This window comes from Melanerpes formicivorus, unplaced genomic scaffold, assembly GCF_026170545.1.
Source record: "Melanerpes formicivorus ecotype bairdi unplaced genomic scaffold, bMelFor1.0.p_v2 SCAF_2, whole genome shotgun sequence".
In the NCBI taxonomy this organism is placed as follows: Eukaryota; Metazoa; Chordata; class Aves; order Piciformes; family Picidae; genus Melanerpes; species Melanerpes formicivorus.
The window spans coordinates 52,473,000-52,491,232 of NW_027142354.1; the positions used below are offsets into that span (position 1 = coordinate 52,473,000).

Below are 18,233 nucleotides of genomic sequence, written 5' to 3' on the forward strand. Positions count from 1 at the left end.
GGCAGAAGTGACCACATTTTTTTGGTTTGTTTCTTCATTTCAAAACGAATCTGCTGACAGAGACAAAAACAAAGCAGAGGGCTGCCATGAACAGAGGGACAATGCTGCACCTTGGCTGCAACACACCATCGCCTCTCTTCTGAAATTATTCACTTTGTTCCAGAAAGGCAATGAGGATATATCAAACTTTGAAAAGTGCTACACAGACTGAAAAGGGGGGGGAATAAGAAAGGGGAGGGGAAACATGCTATAGACCAAGTTCACTACTCTGTTACACCAAAGCAAAAAAAAAGTCATTGAAGTAAGAGTCACCAGTAGGTCGAGCTTTACACATTTTAACTAGTTATATTACAGCAGAGTGTGGCTGCTTCCAAACTGCATCTACTGCTTTCATATCCTAGTTTAGAGCTCAGAGGTCTCTCAGCAGAGAGGACTTTCTCCTGCTTCTAATAAAGATTCCCATCTGCCTCACGGGTGTGATCCCAAATAAGGGCAAATGGAAAAAGAGGAACAGTCCTCGCCTGGAACACGATCAATACAACTGCCAAAACCCAGCATGTATTTAATAAATGCAATGCAGATTATTTTATTTTGACCTTCTGTTCACAAAATAATTTTATTATATGTATGAAAGCAGCATACAGGCAATAAAATTATGAAAACATTCACAGTACATAAATACACAGACCTGATGCAGGATGTATATAGTTCATTAGACTTCAATTTTTTTTTTTTCCCCTTCTCAGTTCTCTTTTCCTTACAACACATTTTTTAATATATGTCATGAAAAAGTTGCTCCAAAGGGTATTCTCTCCCACTCAGAAAACAAACAGCTTTCTTTGAATGCTGCTGAATATTAACATCCAATGGTTCTGATGCTAACGTTCACAGATTGCTTTTGGCATTACCAAGGGAAAGCAGCAGGGGAAGGACAACGGAAAAGTAGCAGGGTTTTTGAATTAAACATTGGCAACTTTTTTTTGGAGCTCACAGGATGGTTTGGGGGGGGGGGGGGGGGCTGCAGTTCCATCCACATTTAGAAATGTCTTATTCCAAAATGGTTAGGAGGCACTATTCCATATTGAACGGACTAACGACATGGTAATTACTGAAAATGTAACGTCCTCCTGGTTTCCAAAGTGAAGCACTAGCACTCTGGAATTCTGACCGTGATACAGTAGCAGACAGACAGCATGATCCTGGTGGCACTGCAGTAATACGGATGATAACGAGGTCTGGCATGTTTACTACCATTATAACCAATTGTGTTTGTTCAGAAAAGATATCCAAGACTCGAAATAAGAAAAGTCTGAGAAAGCTGTTTATCTTACATAAATACAAAACATCATGTACTAAGAATTGTTATCTAAGAAGCTTGTCTTCTCAAATCGGATTCTTCTTAAGGTTGTAGTCATGTTTAAGGTATTTACAGATCCACAAACTTGACATTCTAGCAAAGTCTTTGTAACATGAAACTTCTTAAAAATAAATAGCAGCAATTTCTTTTATTTCTGTAAGGGAAGAGAATTCACAACTCAGTCAACGCTGGTCCTATCTTGTGAAAGAAATCTCACTTTATAAAAGGAAAAGAAGAAAAGAAAAGAATAAAAGGGAAAGCCCACAAGCAAACAAACTCCACACAGCATCAGTTCTGTTGATTCCTCCATTTCTTGCTGAGCTTCTTAACATTCCTTCATTCCCCTCACTGGCACTCCAGACTATCAGAGCTTGTAATAAAGTGCTGACTGGTTGACTGGTCAAAACGCAGTTATGACACACACCAAAAAAATATCTCCTTAAATAACATAAATAAAGCTGGATCTGTTATAACATGTGAAAAATACCAATTTAAAACAATAAATAAATAAAACCAGTATCAACATGTTACTTCCCACAGCTTTAAAAATAACCATTCTCATTATAAGGCTCAATTATTTGTCAGAAATAATTTTAAGAAGGCATCTACCTACCTTTACAATCCCTCAGCCTTTAATTAGGACCTGTTAACACCCACTATCACAAGACACAGCAATCTCTTAACTTCTAGTAAACATTAGTCTTTAAATATTTAACATTTATCTTTTGCCTCATTTTAAGCTAGAAGTTGGTTTCTCTGGGTAGAGAAGAAACAATATTTTCCTTCTCACTGCACTGTACCTGTATTTGTATATTTTCCTCAGTATGAACAGTACAGTTTAGGATCCTTTTTTTCTTTTTCTAGCCAATTTTCAAGATCCTTTTCTGTTTGTTGTTTAAGGTGTTAAACTTGCTTTAAATGCCAGGAAGATTAATTCTGAGCTCAAGGCAAATTATTTCTCCCTAGATCTGAGTTTCTTACCAAAAAATCTTGTGGGAGTTTTTTGTTTGGTTGTTTTTTGTTTGGTTGTTTTTTGTTTGGTTGTTTTTTGTTTGGTTGGTTTGTTTTAAGGAGGGGGGGAAAGATCATTACAATAAACACTGTTAGGTCTTGCTAGGTAAACTTTACTGTTCAGGTTTTATGCTGTCCATTTTGTGTAATGGGATTGATCTTCTCTAATGAAACATCGGCTTCATAATCCAAGATACCCGACAGTGCTGGAGACATTTTCTCCAAGGTCTTAGAGAGTTCACCCTCTTCTTCCTTCTTGAGAGGTTCTTCTTCTGGACAGATAATTGCATGTGGAATCAGATAAACCAGATTAGACTCTTTGGGGCTGGACCCTTTGGGCTCATGTTGGCTCGAAAAGACAACTGCTCCATTATTGTTAATACTAACAGTCTCAATAGCATTGCCAGACATAGGGCAGAGCCTGTAGCATCCTAGCAGGGTCGAAAATGCCTTGCGGAAATCAGCATTGAAGGCATAAATGATGGGGTTGAGGGAAGAATTAGCCCATCCAAACCAAACAAAAACGTCAAAGGTGGTAGAATCTATGCAGAAAGCTTCTGCTCCCTTGGATGGTTGGGTAGGCTCACAGAAGGGAATCATGCAGTTCAATACAAAAAATGGCAACCAGCAGCACACAAACACCCCCATGATCACTGACAAAGTCTTTAAAACCTTTGTTTCCCTCTTGAAGGACATTTTGAAGTTGCTCTCTGGTTGCTGGCAGTCCATACTGCTTCTGTTGCCACTCGTGTTCTGGCAATTCTTGGCATGCACTGCTGCTCTCTCCAAAGCTGAGATGCGTCGTATTTGCTTCTGAGCAATTCTGTATATCCTTGTGTAAGTCACTATCATGATGGCCACAGGTATATAGAAGCTAATTAGAGAAGAGGAGATAGCATACATCCTGTTTAGGCTAGAATCACAGTTGTCCGTGCTTACACTTTCTAAGCTGGCATTTAGGTCCAAAAAGCTTGTGGTTGTAGCCTTGTGCCAGTTCAGCTGCACAGGGATGAAGGAGATCAGCACAGACAAAGTCCACGCCACGCTGATCATGATGAAGGCTGCCTTGGGGGTCATTTTCCTCTCATACCTAAATGGGCTGGAGATGGCCCAGTATCTGTCCACACTAATGACACAGAGATTTAAGATGGAGGCTGTTGAGCACATAATATCGAAGGCCACCCAGATGTTGCAAAATGAACCAAAAGGCCAGAAACCAGCAATCTCAGCCACAGCTTTCCAAGGCATGACCAAAACTGCCACTAGGAGATCTGACACGGCCAAGGAGATGACAAAGAAGTTGGTCACCTTGGACCTGAGGTGGCGAAACCTAATGACAGCTGCGCAGACCAGCGTGTTCCCAAGCAGTGTGGAGAGGATCAGCAGCGATAGGAAGCAGCCCGTGAGGATCCGAAAGGAAGAGTCCCTTTCCACCAGCAACCCTTCCCCATCCATAGTGGTGTCGTTCCAAGTCATAGTTTCTCCTGAGGGAAAATCATATCATGATTTTCATGACAACATCAGCTTCTTATCTTGCAGGGATCAGACAGCCATTAATTACTCATCACCAAACCGACCAAAGGTACTTTCTTATGGTCCCTTCACTCCCAGATGGACTTCACACACTTTGAATCATCCTGAGCAACACTGAAAGCTCTATGAGCAGGAACTGAAAATGCACAAACACAGTTCACATTGCAGACTAGTTTTTTAAGTAATCCCTTCAGAAACGCAATGCACCACCACAGCATGAGGTAGCCTAATTCAGACAGTTCACCTGCAAATGTTCTGCTGCTGTCCTCTGCAAACAGACCCCACAGACAGGAAAGCTATCACTTTTCCGTGGTTTCATATATTCCCACTTAAACAGGCTATTGATCGAGTGTTTCCTGTGTCCATTGCACTAGCCCTTCATATTTACTGAAGTGTACTACACACAAGGTACTTTTTCTCTAGGCTCCTAAATGTCTCACTGATGAAACACTCCATCCTTCCTCCGCGCTACACTCCTGTTACAAAATGCATCAGTTCTCTGTTTCTGGGTAGTGTCAGAAAGAAAATCTTCACTTTGTTTCAAAGTGGTTTACACTTCTGGGACAAAGTAAATAAACATACAGCAGGTGTGTTTGAAAGGTTTTCAGTAAGAAGGTTATTTAGTTTTAGTTAAACGAGAAATGCTGACTCCTACCTTTCACCTTTGATTCTTGTTTTGCTCTGGGATGCAGGGCCGTCTCTCCTCCTCTTTTAGTTTTGGAATTGCATAGCAAATCTTATGTACAAAACCACCACAGAAACACTGCATTGCATCAGGTGTGTGCATGTGGTCATCTCCCTGAAAGTGCAGATTGGCAGAGGAAAAGGAAAAACTGGAGCCAGCAGTCTGACCATCGGGAGTTAGTTTCCAAGGGAGCAGCAGGTCTGTACTGTCAGACGGTGTGTGACAGACCCCACCGGCGTGTGCCCGACCCCACCGGCGTGTGCCCAGCTACCTCCATCCCACGGGCCCTGCTGATCACTCTGCAAACTTTGCTGGCCGCATCAGTCCCAGTCGCACTTTGTACATCCTGTCAAAGTGGCACATCAGGGCACACCATCCCAGACAAAAGGCACGGTATTCCCAACACTGGCAGGAGCCAAGTACTAGTTCTTTCTTCTGTGGCTCACTAGAAGAAGAAAGAAGAGCTAGAGGAGGAGAAGAACTTCAGTACCCACGCCGGCGGTGCCCCCACTGGGTTCCTCCTCCAGCGGGGACAAGTCTCTTCAACACTCTGCTGCCAGATTATAGCTCTCCATACCTACCCCGGAATAATCCCACCTCCAGCTCAGCGGGGCTGCGCTCCAAGGATCGGCTCCAGATTTTACCATGTTTTGTCCCCTCTCAGAACGGCGCGGGCAGAGACAGCTGCTCAGGCTCTCCCACAGCCCGCCCCGGGCCGCGCATCCCCGATACCGGCGGGTCCGGGCAGCGAAACATTTCTTTTGCCCGGGGCAGGGCTCGGCATCATCGCCCCTCCAGAAAAGGTCTAGCTGCCTGGGGTCTCCTTCCTAAAGGATTAAGACGAGCGAAAGACAGGCATGGAGGCAAGCGGCAGGCAAAAAGCAACCCCCCTTCGCCTCCTCTGACATCTTCGGTCAGGCGCAGCTTCTTCTGGTCAGCCTCTCCCGGTTTTTCTGCCTTCCTGAGTGATAAGGTCCCGGCCAGCCAGGCAGCCCGGGCAAGGCGCAAAATCGGGCTCCTGGAGCCGTTGTGCTGTAGTTTAGCGCAAACGAGATTACTTTGCCCAGTCCTGAGCTCCGGGACGCCTGGGCGCTGCGCGATGCGAGCCAGCCGAGTTCAGCTAATGAATGCGGAAAGTAAGTAGCGGCGCCAACTCCGGGCTGGGCGATGCTAGGGGCGAGCTGTCGGCCAAAGCACCTGCGGCTTCGCCAGCCCCGGGGGCACGCTCGGGATGGTGGGGGCAGCCGAGACCCTTCCCGGTACGGCGAGGAAGGAAGGGGCGGCAGCGCTGCGGTGCTGACGGGCGCGGGGCGGACCGGGCTGGCGGGGGCTGCAGCCGGGGCAACGCTCCGCTCCGCGCCGCCTCTCGCTCCGCTCCCGGCGCAGCCGCGGCCGCCGGGCTCCCTCTCCTGGGCGGCCGCAGCCCCGCGCCCCTCCGCGCCGCCCCGCGGAGGCGGCAGCCGGGACAAAGGGCAGCCCCGAGAGGCAGGGCTGTGCCGGGAGCTCCGCATCCCCCCCCCGCCCCTGCCCAGCCCAGTCCCCCCACCAGACAGCCCCGGGTGCGTGACACAGGGCGAAAGAGCATCGCTGTCCCTGCTGGAAATTAAGGGAGTGATGCCCAAATCCCAGGTTCCTGGGTTGGGTGGCTGCCTGCGGCTTCGCGTCCTGTCTAACTTGGTGGGGTATCAGGCGTGGGGATAGCAAACGAAAAGCTGGCCCCGGCTAACTGGGGCCGCTGAAGCGCCGGGGCGGTCACCCCCAGTGGGAGATGAAACTGGTTTCGTGTCTAGTGTCATGAACTGCCGTCTTTACACCCAACAACCTGCCACTGTCTTCAAACTGTGTTTTCTCCTTTGCAAAAATCCTTCAGGTTCGGTAGTAAGCACCTAAAACAGAGAGGTTACAGGTCAAACCCGTCCTTTCTCCAAAAGGGTTTTTTTTCTTTCTTATCTTAAACACTACAAGCAAGGAAAGAAGAACATGCTGATTTGCAAGTTACTACTTTTGCCTAAGTGTCTTACTCAAAAAAAAAAAAAAAATCAGAAAATGAAAATAAAAGACATCAAGCAAAGATTAAAAGCCTCTTAGAAGAACAAACAAGCTAAGTAAGCTGTCAAGCTATATTTTGCAGGGTTCAGCATTAGTGAAGTTTCTTTAGTGCCATCTACAATTTTTCATAATGTCAATTAAAGCAGATAGAGTGCCACATTAACCCTGACTAATTTAAACATTTGTTTTCCTTTCCCTCTCTTTCTCTTTTCTTCTTTTTGATTGCTTCACAGCTAGTTCTCATTCCCCTTTCTTGTTATCCTGTCCCTTAATCATTGCTCACCCCCCGAGAAGGGTGAAAACAGACAAGAAAATTAATCCTCTGCTGTTCAGTAATAGAGATCTGTAATGAAACTCACTGTGAAGAGATGGGTTTTTTTCTATTTTCAAGATTTTTTTTTTCTTCTGCTCTTAAAGCACAAAACAGGTGATGTTTACTGCGTGACAATTATCCTCTGAAAACATAGCATGTTCCTGGTTTTCAGTAGGAACCCTGGACTGTGGGGAACAGTCCCTGAGTAAGAAGTCACTGAGCACGATGGGTTTTATTTGTAAAAGTTTCCAGAGGCCTCCCCAAATGCCTTTCTACCCCAGCCATCCTGGATCATTCCAGGAGAAATCACAACCCCAGAGTACACTAACAGCAACAATTTTTGGTGTGTACTGGCGGGAAGCACTGAGGCACACACTGCAGAGAAGAGAGCAGTCTGTTCTCAGTCATCGGCTTACCAGCTCACTGAGTGAAGTCTTCAGTTAAGTTTGCAAGGGAGTAGCCCTTCCTGAGGAAGAGGCTGACTTCACTGCTAGAATACCCTAATGCTGCTCATATGGGTGATGGGCTTTAAACTTTCATTCTAATCTGACATTAAAAAAAAAAAGACTTTTAGCTTTCTGTTCACAGCAGCCTGTAAGGCTCTCACAGTCCTTACTTGTTTGGCAATTCAAGTACCTGTTTGAGAAATCAGAGACTCTCTTCTGTCTCATCACTAAGTCTGTGTAATCAGTTCCTGGGTGAATGTGAGGTTTGGCTCAGCTGAGACATTGCTATCAGAGCAAAGCCCCTTGAACAGCTACGCAGTGTTCAAATACCAGTGTTTCACACAGAGAAACCTGCTGCTCTCATTTGTCACTTCAGCTAATTTGAAAGCTTTAAAAACTTTCATGACTTAATAGTCATAGCCAAGCGAAGAACAGAAGTGAAATCCAGCAAACCCCTTTTACTAATTAGGTAAATTTAGAGGTGGGATTAGGCAGACAATTGACATTACTCTGGGAGCCAGTTATACAAAGTACAGGGTGAATTTTCCTTTCACTGCTCTCTGGCTAATCTACCTCCAGCCAGTGCAAGAGGGATCAATTCCTGTCCAGGTTAGGACATGCCTAACACCGCCAGCAACACGGCAAGAGTGCAGTTGTTTCCTGGAGATTCAGAAACATGCACAGAGTTTGTTTCATTCTCCCTAGGTACCCACGTAAAACAGCTGCTTGGTTTTATTTAATGCTGTTCAATCACCAGTAACGGATGCTGGCATCAAAGTGATGCCCAGGAAAGGAAAGCTTTAGTGTCTCTGTCACCACCCTGTGAAACACCTGCACCTTTCACTGAAAGGGTTATCAAACATTGAAATAGTCTGCACAGGGAAGTGTTGGAGTCACCACTCCTGGGGTGTTCAGGAGGTATGTGGACCTGGTGCTTAGGGACATTGTTCACTGCTGACCCTTCAGTACTGGGTAGAAGGTTGGACTGGATGATCTTCGAGGTCTCTTCAAACCAGATACATTCTGTGATTCTGTGATTCTGTCAGGAGACTCCAATTGGAAACATTCTTATTTGCTCCACACAAAGATTTGAAAATAAAAACACCAAGTGGCACTTTGATCCAAACGATCTTCATTCAAATAGCCATTCGCTACTGGAGGACCAAGTCAGAGTTGAACAAAGTGCAGGTCCTGCGTTCAGATAAACGTGCTTGAATCTATAAAGCAGCACACATAGTAGAACTGGAGAAAGGCACCTGAATGTACAAAATAATGATAGGGTATGTGGATACAAATTGTACTCATGTCAGTCTTGGGATGACTTTTTGAGTCTAAACGCATGGGATTTATTAAACATGAAATCAGCTGAGGCATGTTACCAGAAATAATGTCTAAAAGAGCTGTCAAGTTTCTAAATAGCTGGTTTTACTAATAAGCCAAGATAACTTTAGCCTCAGTGTAACCTTGTGGGGGAAAGCAAGGGTTCCTGGAAATCGAACAACAGCTATGAACTCTCGTAAAGATCAGTGAAGCAAACTGGTTAAATTGATATTATCATGTTGGGCAGTCCACGGGGAAAACTGCAGTAGTGAGTACAAAAATGCAGAGCAAAGAGCAGCAGCATAAAAAAAACTATGACTTTGCTGCTAAAAACCCCAAACATCTCCAAGGATCTGAAGTTCATTCTTGAATGATAAAGATCCACCAGCAGGGAGAAAGATCAGTGAAAGAAATTATTTCTAGTCCCCAAACACTGGCAATAAGAGGCCTAAATATTAAGCATGGTTGGGTTTTGTGAATTCGGTTTGGGCTTTTGGGGGGATGTAGGTTACAGGCATATCCACCTGCAGGTGGACCTTAGAGTCTGAGGGATTCAGTAGGAATTATTTTAAAAGTACATCAGTGCCCTAGTGAATGTTGGCTTTTGAACTATTTCCAACAGCAACCTGCGCATGCAAGCATCCCTGGGTATCAGATCACTGGTGAAGTATGTGCAGAAGCCTGCACACTGACAAGGAAAAAGGAAAAATTAAAAAGCCCAAACAGAAACATCAGGTATTAAAGGTTGAATCTGAATGCCTTGCTTCAGGCAGCTAAGTAAGGCAGTGGCAGATCTGGATACAATGGGTGACGCAAGGAGGATACAAATGGGGAAAAAAATGGGCAATGCTTCTGGTTCCTGGGATCCAGAGCTCATGCACTGGTGGCAGATGTTCACTAGGGAGGACCAGGCACCACTGCTCCTCTGGCATCTCCTGTTCCTGGTTCATTGACGCTGGACTGTTAGAGCACAGTCACAGTCCCAGCCAGGAAAGCCTACCTCCATCCCCAACCACGTTGGAGAAAGCCTGCAAAAAGGAGTTCTGTACTGTGAGAGAACAGGCAGCAGCCTCGTGTCTGCAGGAGTAGGGCAAACCATCATCTGGATGTTTGTAAAGGGAAAAGAGCAGTGTTCCCTCCTGCTCATGCAAGCTCTATTCAGACTCCATTCCCCTTCTCCTCTCTACATTTGCAGCACAAACCCAGAGCAAAACTGGTTGGTTTCAGCCTATAACCCCCAGATTTTACAACAAAATCTCTCTCTTCAGAGAGAAGAGGAAGACAGAGGGGGTGAAAGGCACACCCGTGTCCAGGGATCCAAGCAGAAGCTGTCATCTAAACAGTCCCCAGCCTCCTGCAATACAGGAGCCATGGGTAATTTACACTTGGTGCAATGCTGCCAATAGCCCTGTTATTTAATTGGCAGAGCTTATGCAGTGACTGTTTAGGGGCTTTTCCAGTTCCACTCACTAACTCCCGCAGGACCAGAGAAAGCAAAGTTTTCCACGATGAACACTTGGAGCAACCCTTCCTCTCACAGCTTGATCTGCTCCATCAAACCAAAGTCCATTACTGGATCTTAAATTGCCCTAGAAATTGTGTGAGCAGAAAAGCCCCAGCGTCTCCCCCTTCTCTATCTAGGATCTCTATCTGCCACAGATACAGGGTAGGGGAGGGATTACTGCCCTGCCAACACTCTCCACTCCGGGGTGGTAGAGAGCCAAACTGCAGAGGATGATGAGAATAAATTAGAACTGAGAGGAGAGCTCTAAGGAAAGAAAAAAGCTTCCTCTGACTGCCTCATCCCTGCGGCATGGCAGAGGAGTGCCAGGAAATCCACAGCGAACCAACGAGACCCCTTCTTTAGAACTTAACCTAAACCAAAAGATACAAAATAGCTCAATTTCTGAACATTTCACTGGCAAACATAGAAGCTCAGTGTACTGCTGAATCTTATGTTCTAAACCATGCACGTAAAAACCCTACACAACTAATTGCAGAGGACTTACTATATGAAATACCACATCAACTAGTCAGTCAACACAAAATGCAGACTGGGCCACTGCCTTTCAATTTGTGCTTTATTTGCATATGCTTTTATTTTCTTTTAATACTGTACAGCTTGCATTTTTTTTCCTTTCACTTCACAGTGGACAGACATTTTAGGCCCCCAGAGAAACTGAAGTTGCAGATATGAATCAGAAGAAAAATCACAGAAAAAAAAAAGAAAAATGACAGCACTTCTAATGTTAAAGATGGCTTTGATATATTAATCAGTATCTCAGAAATTAAATAAAGCCAGTCATACAGAATGATTCATTAGAATGAAATTGATCTGAGAAATAATTAATTCTGAGTGGATGGATAAAAAGAATATATATATGTATATATATAAGCAGCAAAACTCTTCACAGATGACTGTGACAGTGATTTCTAGCAACAGTGGATGAGGCTGCAGATAATACAATTTTCTTAGCAGATGGCTTGGTAGGTGGCACTCTCCCCTCCTAAGCCAGTGTTACAGATTTACTCCTGAGCTGCGTGCCAACATGAAGTGGATCCTTCTCAATATTCCACCCCAACCCCTGACTGATGAGTGAAGAAGAACTGGAGAATTTACCAGCAGGTTTTTGTGGTTTTCTGGTGCAGGACATGTGGCAATGAAGAGTGTGCTTGGTACTTACAGAAGCCCATTTCCCCCAAAAGGTTAGCAGAGGGTGAGTGACTATTTGCACTACAGTTGCTTATTAAGTCCATATTCTTGCATTTCCACTGAGGTCAGGCCCCACAGCCCTTTCATCCACACACTACAAATCCTTGAATTAAAGATAATTAAACTGATACTTACAACAAAACAAAACCAAACAAAAAAAGCTGACACTGCACAGAGCATCACTTGTTGCTGGCAGTGAAGACCAACAGAAGCATTTTGTTTCTGCACCACAGCGAACCACAGGAGCGGGTAGCTCTGCTGGTGAAACCCAGCCAGGGCTCCCTGCAAAGAGAGCAGCGCTGTGGTGCTCACATAGGAGCACAACAGGTCCAGCTGTGGCAGACAGGGTCAACCAGCAGTCCAGTACTGACTAGACTATTCCAAATGTCACAGTCTTGGAGATACACTATCTCAGACAGCTTTTTCCCCTTTGGCAGCTTCCCCAACAGCCCTGCTGCCATTGCGATGTTGCAGCTGTACCAACCCAGGGCCTCGCCTTCAGGTTTTGGAATTAAATTGTTCTTGGAGGCAAGATGTTAGCTGTGGAAGTCCTCCCCAAATCACAGAATCTGGACTTGATGGCAGTCAGAAATGCTCCACCAAGTTAGATAAAGCACTAGAACAACATTCCAAACAAGAATCCACACCAAGGTCTAAACTTTGGACTGCTTCCCTCCTCCTGCCATTACTTTCATTTGAATTTTTTTAAATCTCGGTGATCTGACTGGGCTACTTCAAACTATGACACAATCCCAAATCCACTTTCACCCTAGCTCATCTGGATCTGCTTTCTTGCTCCAGCCTCCGTGTCCATTTCATCACATCAGGCAGGACTGTTTCATCTAAGCAACATAGGAATCATCTCCCTCTTTGCAGCCTGCCTCAATGCCCTTGACTTTTCCTTGCCCTGTGTTGTAAAGAGTTGTTGCTGTGACAGTCTCTGACAGTACTTTCCCAGGCTGGAAATGTTCCCTGAGGTTCATTATCTGTTTATCAAAATCTGTCTCAAGGTCAGGAGCCTTGCAAGTCCACAACTCATCCTGGTGCATCCCTGCCTCCCACCCTCCCACAAAGCTCAGCTGCCCAGGACTGACCTTCGTGCACCCTGGGGATCAGCTCAACTAACACAGACACTCAGTCTCTCTTCCTCAGTCCTTCAAACCAGTCCTCTCCATTTAGGAGAGCTTAAATTTCAGGGTGTCTTCTAGGTACAAGCTAAATTTGGGGAAAGGCTATGGGATCTGATCCTATCTACTTTCTGGTTTCACTTTTTTTCCCCCACACTTTACAGTGGTTGATTTTTTTCCTGTGCTTTTCTCAGCACTACTTCCTAAGAACTTCCCCCAGGTCTTTAGGTATTGGCAGGATATACAATTCAACTAGGATTTTTCCATTGCTTTCTTGCATTTTTCTACATCTTCTTAGGGATTTCACATGCCTTTCTAGGATTTTCCTAGTGATATCTGGGAATGTCCCCTCCAGCTTTCAGAAATTCCATCATTCTTCCTAGGATAGCTGCCCAGTGCTTTCCAAGTATTTCTTTCACCTTACTAGGAACTTACATTTGCTTTCTAGGAATGCCCAGCTGCTTTCAACAAATGTCTAATGCCTTTCTAGAAGTTTCCCTGATGGTTTCTAGTAATTGTATACTCTTTATGGGAACTGCCCTCTACTTTCCAGGCATTCCCTTCTGCTCTTTAGAAGTTCCCTGCATCTTTCTAGGAACCGTGCATTTCTTCCTAGAATTCCACTCTTGCTTTACAGCAATTCCCAGTGGCCTCATAAGAATTTCCCTACAGCTTTCTAGGAATTTGTAGACAACTTTCTCAGAATTAATAGTTTGCCTTCTTGGAGTTCTCCCACAGCTTTCTAGGAATTCTATTCCACTTTCTAGGAATTTCCCACCATTTTCCAGGAGTTTCCTGTAGCTTTCTTGGAGTTTCACCTCATTTTCTAAACATTTTCCATACTTTCCTAGGAATTTCCTGCTGCTATGAATCTCTTGGTGCTCTCTAGACATTTCTATCAGCTTTCCAGGTCTATCTATCATTCTGTGATGTGGCCTTGAGTGTTGTTCCGTGGTGTTTGTGCTGTTGCATGCTATTTCATGCTGTGGTATGTTGCATGCTATTCCAAGTCATCCTGTGGTGTTTTGTCGTATGTTGTGCTGTCACATTTTGTTCTCTCCTGTTTGCTTGTGCAGCTGCATTCCTTCCCATGTTGTGGTGGCACACTCGTGTGTCACCTTCCACTCCTTGGTGCTGTCAGAGATTATCTAGTGCCACAAGCCCTATGAGGAAAGACTGAGGGAGCTGGGGTTGCTCAGCCTGGAGAAGAGGAGACTCAGGGGTGACCCTATCACTCTCTACAACTACATGAAGGGAGGTTGTAGACAGGTGGATGATGGTCTCTTCTCCCAGGCAGCCAGTACCAGAACAAGAGGACACAGTCTCAGGCTGCGCCAGGGGAGGTTCAGGTTGGATATTAGGAAGAAGTTCTATACAGAAAGAGTGATTGCCCATTGGAATGGGCTGCCCAGGGAGGTGGTGGAGTCACCGTCATTGGAGGTGCTCAGGAGGAGACTTGATGGGGTGCTTGGTGCCATGGGTTAGGTGTTTGGGTGGGTTGGATTGGTTGATGGGTTGGACGCAATGATCTTGAAGGTCTCTTCCAACCTGGTTTGGTTTATTCTAAATAAAGGTTTATTCTAAATCCTTTGTGGCTGCAGGCATAAACATTTGAGAGTGCATATTTTTAATTGCTATTTTCAAAAGCCATCGAAAAGACTTGGGAGATAAAATTATTAGAAGTTAGTGATATCTGCTTTCCAGAAGATGATGAAAAAGTTTGTGAGATCCTGTGGCTGTTCCCTGTGCCCCATCGGATGGTGCTGTGCCTCCTCTTGCCCCTATACTACATCTACTGCTGCCTACTGACATCCCAGATCAGTCTGCCTAGTCATGTCTCGTTGCCAAGAGCAGCTGGCACAGATGCTTCAGGGCATGAACAATCCCACAAGAGACATTTATAAAATAGCCACATCATAGAGGAAATGGTTTACTAATCCCCTTGAAAGCCTGGTTTATCCCTATAAATGTAACTTTATGTTGCTTCTAAATGCAGATTGGCTTTTCATGTTCATTCTCTTCCAGTCTTATCTGATATCACTATGCATCTAGATAAATAGGAAACTTGGATATGCATCAGTTGAGCTTGGCACAATATAGCATGAGTAATCTAAAATTGGGTTCAAATATTGCAGAGGGAGCCAAAACCTTTAGTTCATTTGTAAGTAATCCTCTATCCTGTTATATAAGTGTCAGGTTACAATTTCTATTGCCAAAAAGTGTAGTGTTACTTGTCTGTTGGACCCAGTTTCCCTAGATAATAGTTTATTCATTATCAGACTGGGAAAACAGGGTGGTGGCTTTTGATACACCAACACAGACTCACAGAAATCCCCAGCTCATGTACAGAAACAATCTTTGAACTTCGGAGCACTCCTCAGACTGAACTGACATCACTTCCAGTCTGGGGTTTGGACAAGATCAGTGTACAGTAAGCCAATACACCATAGGAAATGCTGTATATGCATTGTTCACCCCTCACAGTATTCTGTTCCTCACAGCAAAACCCAGCTCGAAGCTTTCACAGGCACCTCCCACCAAGTGTTAATGAATAGTTCCCAGAAATATTGCAGGTTTCTCCTGGCAAACCGCTGATAACAGCCCGCTTGGTGCCAAGGCCAGTTCCTAACACCAGCTTCCAGAGCCAGCAGCTGAACACACTGCAGTTCCTTGCACTGTACCTTCAGGGCCATCACCACACATCATTTCCCACCTGCTCCAGAACTACTCTTCTCATGGAGCAGAAATGCCTTGACACGTCCCACGCATGCTTTTCCTCTAGTTGACTTCAGTTTGTGAGTCAGGGTTGCGGGAAACCTGGTCCTGCAGTGCCACTTACTGGACATTTATGTTAACAGAAGGAATGTGAAGCAGCTTCTCCTTTTCCCCAGTTGATTCCCAGTGCCAATTTGAAATGGTATAAAAAAAAAATCACCACACCACCCCAACATAAAAAGCATTAATGCCCAATGTAAATATTATGAATACAGAAAAGCTTGAGGAAAGCAAATACAATAAAGCTCATTTCTTAGATAAGGCAGTAATTGTAGAGGAACAGAAATCCTCCTTTTCCATAGAGAAGAATTTGCCCTGTAATAGTCCGGGAATTCTTCCAGGTAGAAACAAGCAGATGGTAAAATTAATCCCTAGTTCAACAAAAGCACAGGACTCAGTGTGCATCTGGAGCTTTGCAGGAGTCTAATATATTCCTTGGGAAATAAGGTAACTGAGAGGAATGCTTCAATTGGAGCTCTACGGCTAGATAAATCCAGGAGTAGTCTCTAGACACACACTTTCTATATGTATCATTAGATACTACACTCTGCATGAGCCTGTAAGAAAACAAACACGATAGGATAGGATAGGATAGGATAGGATAGGATAGGATAGGATAGGATAGGATAGGATAGGATAGGATAGGATAGGATAGACCAGGTTGGAAGAGACCTTTGAGATCATTGCATCCAACACATCATCCAACACCATCTAATCAACTAAACCATGCAACCAAGCACCCCATCCAGTCTCCTCTTAAACACCTCCAATGATGGCGATTCCACCACCTCCCTGGGCAGCACATTCCAATGGCCAATCACTCTCTCTATGAAGAATTTCTTCCTGACATCCAAATTAAACCTCCCCTGGCACAGCTTGAGACTGTGTCCTCTTGTTCTGGTGCTGGTTGCCTGGGAGAAGAGACCAACCCCCACCTGTGTACAACCTCCCTTCAGGTAGTTGTAGACAGCAATAAGGTCTCCCCTGAGCCTCCCCTTCTCCAGGCTAAACAACCCCATCTCCCTCAGCCTCTCCTCATACGGCTTGTGCTCCAAGCCCCTCCCCAGCTTTGTTGCCTTTCTCTGGACACCTTCCAGCAGGTCAACATCTTTCCTAAACTGAGGGGCCCCGAAATGGACACAGCTTACAAATGAGGCACTGACCAAGCTACACGGTTTGACAGCATGGACTGCCCATGTATGAGCATTCTGGGGGAACCAGAGCTTTTGCAGAACAAATCTGTATTCAGCGATGGATCTGTCAGTGGTCGTGGAGATCGGGATCCCCCTGACATAATTAAAAAGCACTACAGACACTAGCAGTACAGTTGTGCAAGAAAAATGCAGTGCAAGGCATCAGTGCAAGTTTTGATTCTTTCACTGTGGAGTCTCACCTGTTGTATTTGCACCTGTAACTGTCATATATACACAGCTGTATGACCTAAGTTGTAGTGCCACAGGGGAAACAGATAGGTGGACATCTGGGATTTGATGTGTCTGTGTCAGAATTAAAGTCGAATCTTAACTTTCCATTGAAAATCATAATCTGAGTAGGCTAGTTAAAAGCTGAAAACAAACTTCAGCTGACATGATATTTTATTTTCTTTAATCCTGTTTTCTTTCATAGAAGTTTTAATAGCAAGTATTTCACCATTAAGTGTATCTCCATAAGCATTTAATACTTGAGAAGAGTTCTGGTTTTTTTCATACAAAATTGCCTTTTAGCATCCTGCAACAAGCTGTGACAGGGAGGTCAGAGCTTGCCAGCCCTATATTCAAAGTGTTTAAGTGTGGGATTGCTCTGTATGCACTGCTGCCACCCCTTCAGGGATGAGCAGCATTGTTACAAAGGGAATTTTAGCAGACTTTAGAGGAGTTGGGATGGGTTACAGTCAATAATTGCAATCAGCCTCTCTGGGTTGGCATGTTATGCTGGTCCACCACAGCAGTACAGTAACACTGACTGCAGGCTGTAAATGGCACATGGTATAACTGTATCTGAAAATATTTTTCCCCATTCCCAGAAGACACAGCAGCAGTTATGGGGTAAGTCTAGCTTATGTGTTGCTAACTCGTAACACTATCAGCCTTAAGCACTGATTAAACCATTATTAAGAATTCCCTTTGTGCATTGGTCACCATGTCCACCAGGAAGCTGGGCTGGAGAGAGGATAGAAACAGTGAGATTGAGTATCCCTACTATTTTTATTAAATCACATTTATTTTCAAATCTAACCTCAAACAAAGAAGCTACTGGATGCTGTAAAGATAAAATGTGATCATAATTACTGGAAGGAAACAAATGCTCCAAAACCCATTCTCAGCCTTCCAGTAAAATCAAGGATCCAGGTTCAATGTTTTTAAGGCACCATACACAAGAAAGTTCTCATCAGCTGGGATGGATTTCATAGGAATGCATTGCTGTACTATATTTTAGTCTCGTTTTAGGATTAAGATCTAAGAGTAAATTGGTTTTGTAAGAGTTCTTTCACTGATTTCCTAAATTTTCCCCACCACTGCTTTTCTTCAATCCGTATTAAAGCAGGAGTAATGAGAAGGAAAAAGCAGCAGCCAGCCAGCCTCGCTGTCCCAGCTGTAGGCCATTGGCTATCTTGCTCCTGACTCTGCTCTCGCCGTTGGCTGGATCCGTCTGTCTCCAGCTCGACCATCACGACCCTGCCTCCACAACCTGAAGGGCGCCCGGCGAAGGCGCCGCCGCTCCCGGGTCCGCCCTGCCCCGCCAGCCGCAGCTCCGGGAGACCACCGGCTCAGCCCGGGGACGGTCAGGCAGAAGGTGGGGGAGGCAGAGCGGCCGAACACAACCCGACTCCAGCGACCTCACCGCCCAGTGTCGGTCTGTCTGCCCGCCCGCTCGGGCCGCCCGGCCCTGCCCCGCCGGGGCGGA

General features: G+C 45.1%; 1 protein-coding gene across 1 annotated transcript; it reads right to left on the minus strand.

The window, feature by feature from the left end:
- Positions 1-582: 582 nt before the first annotated feature.
- DRD1 (dopamine receptor D1) lies at positions 583-5,878 on the minus strand. Its single transcript, XM_068160436.1, is given in 3 exon segments — positions 583-3,852; positions 4,557-4,572; positions 4,575-5,878. Coding segments are annotated over 3 exon segments (1,494 nt in total). The 5' UTR covers positions 4,689-5,878; the 3' UTR covers positions 583-2,488.
- Between the last annotated feature and the right edge of the window lie 12,355 nt (positions 5,879-18,233).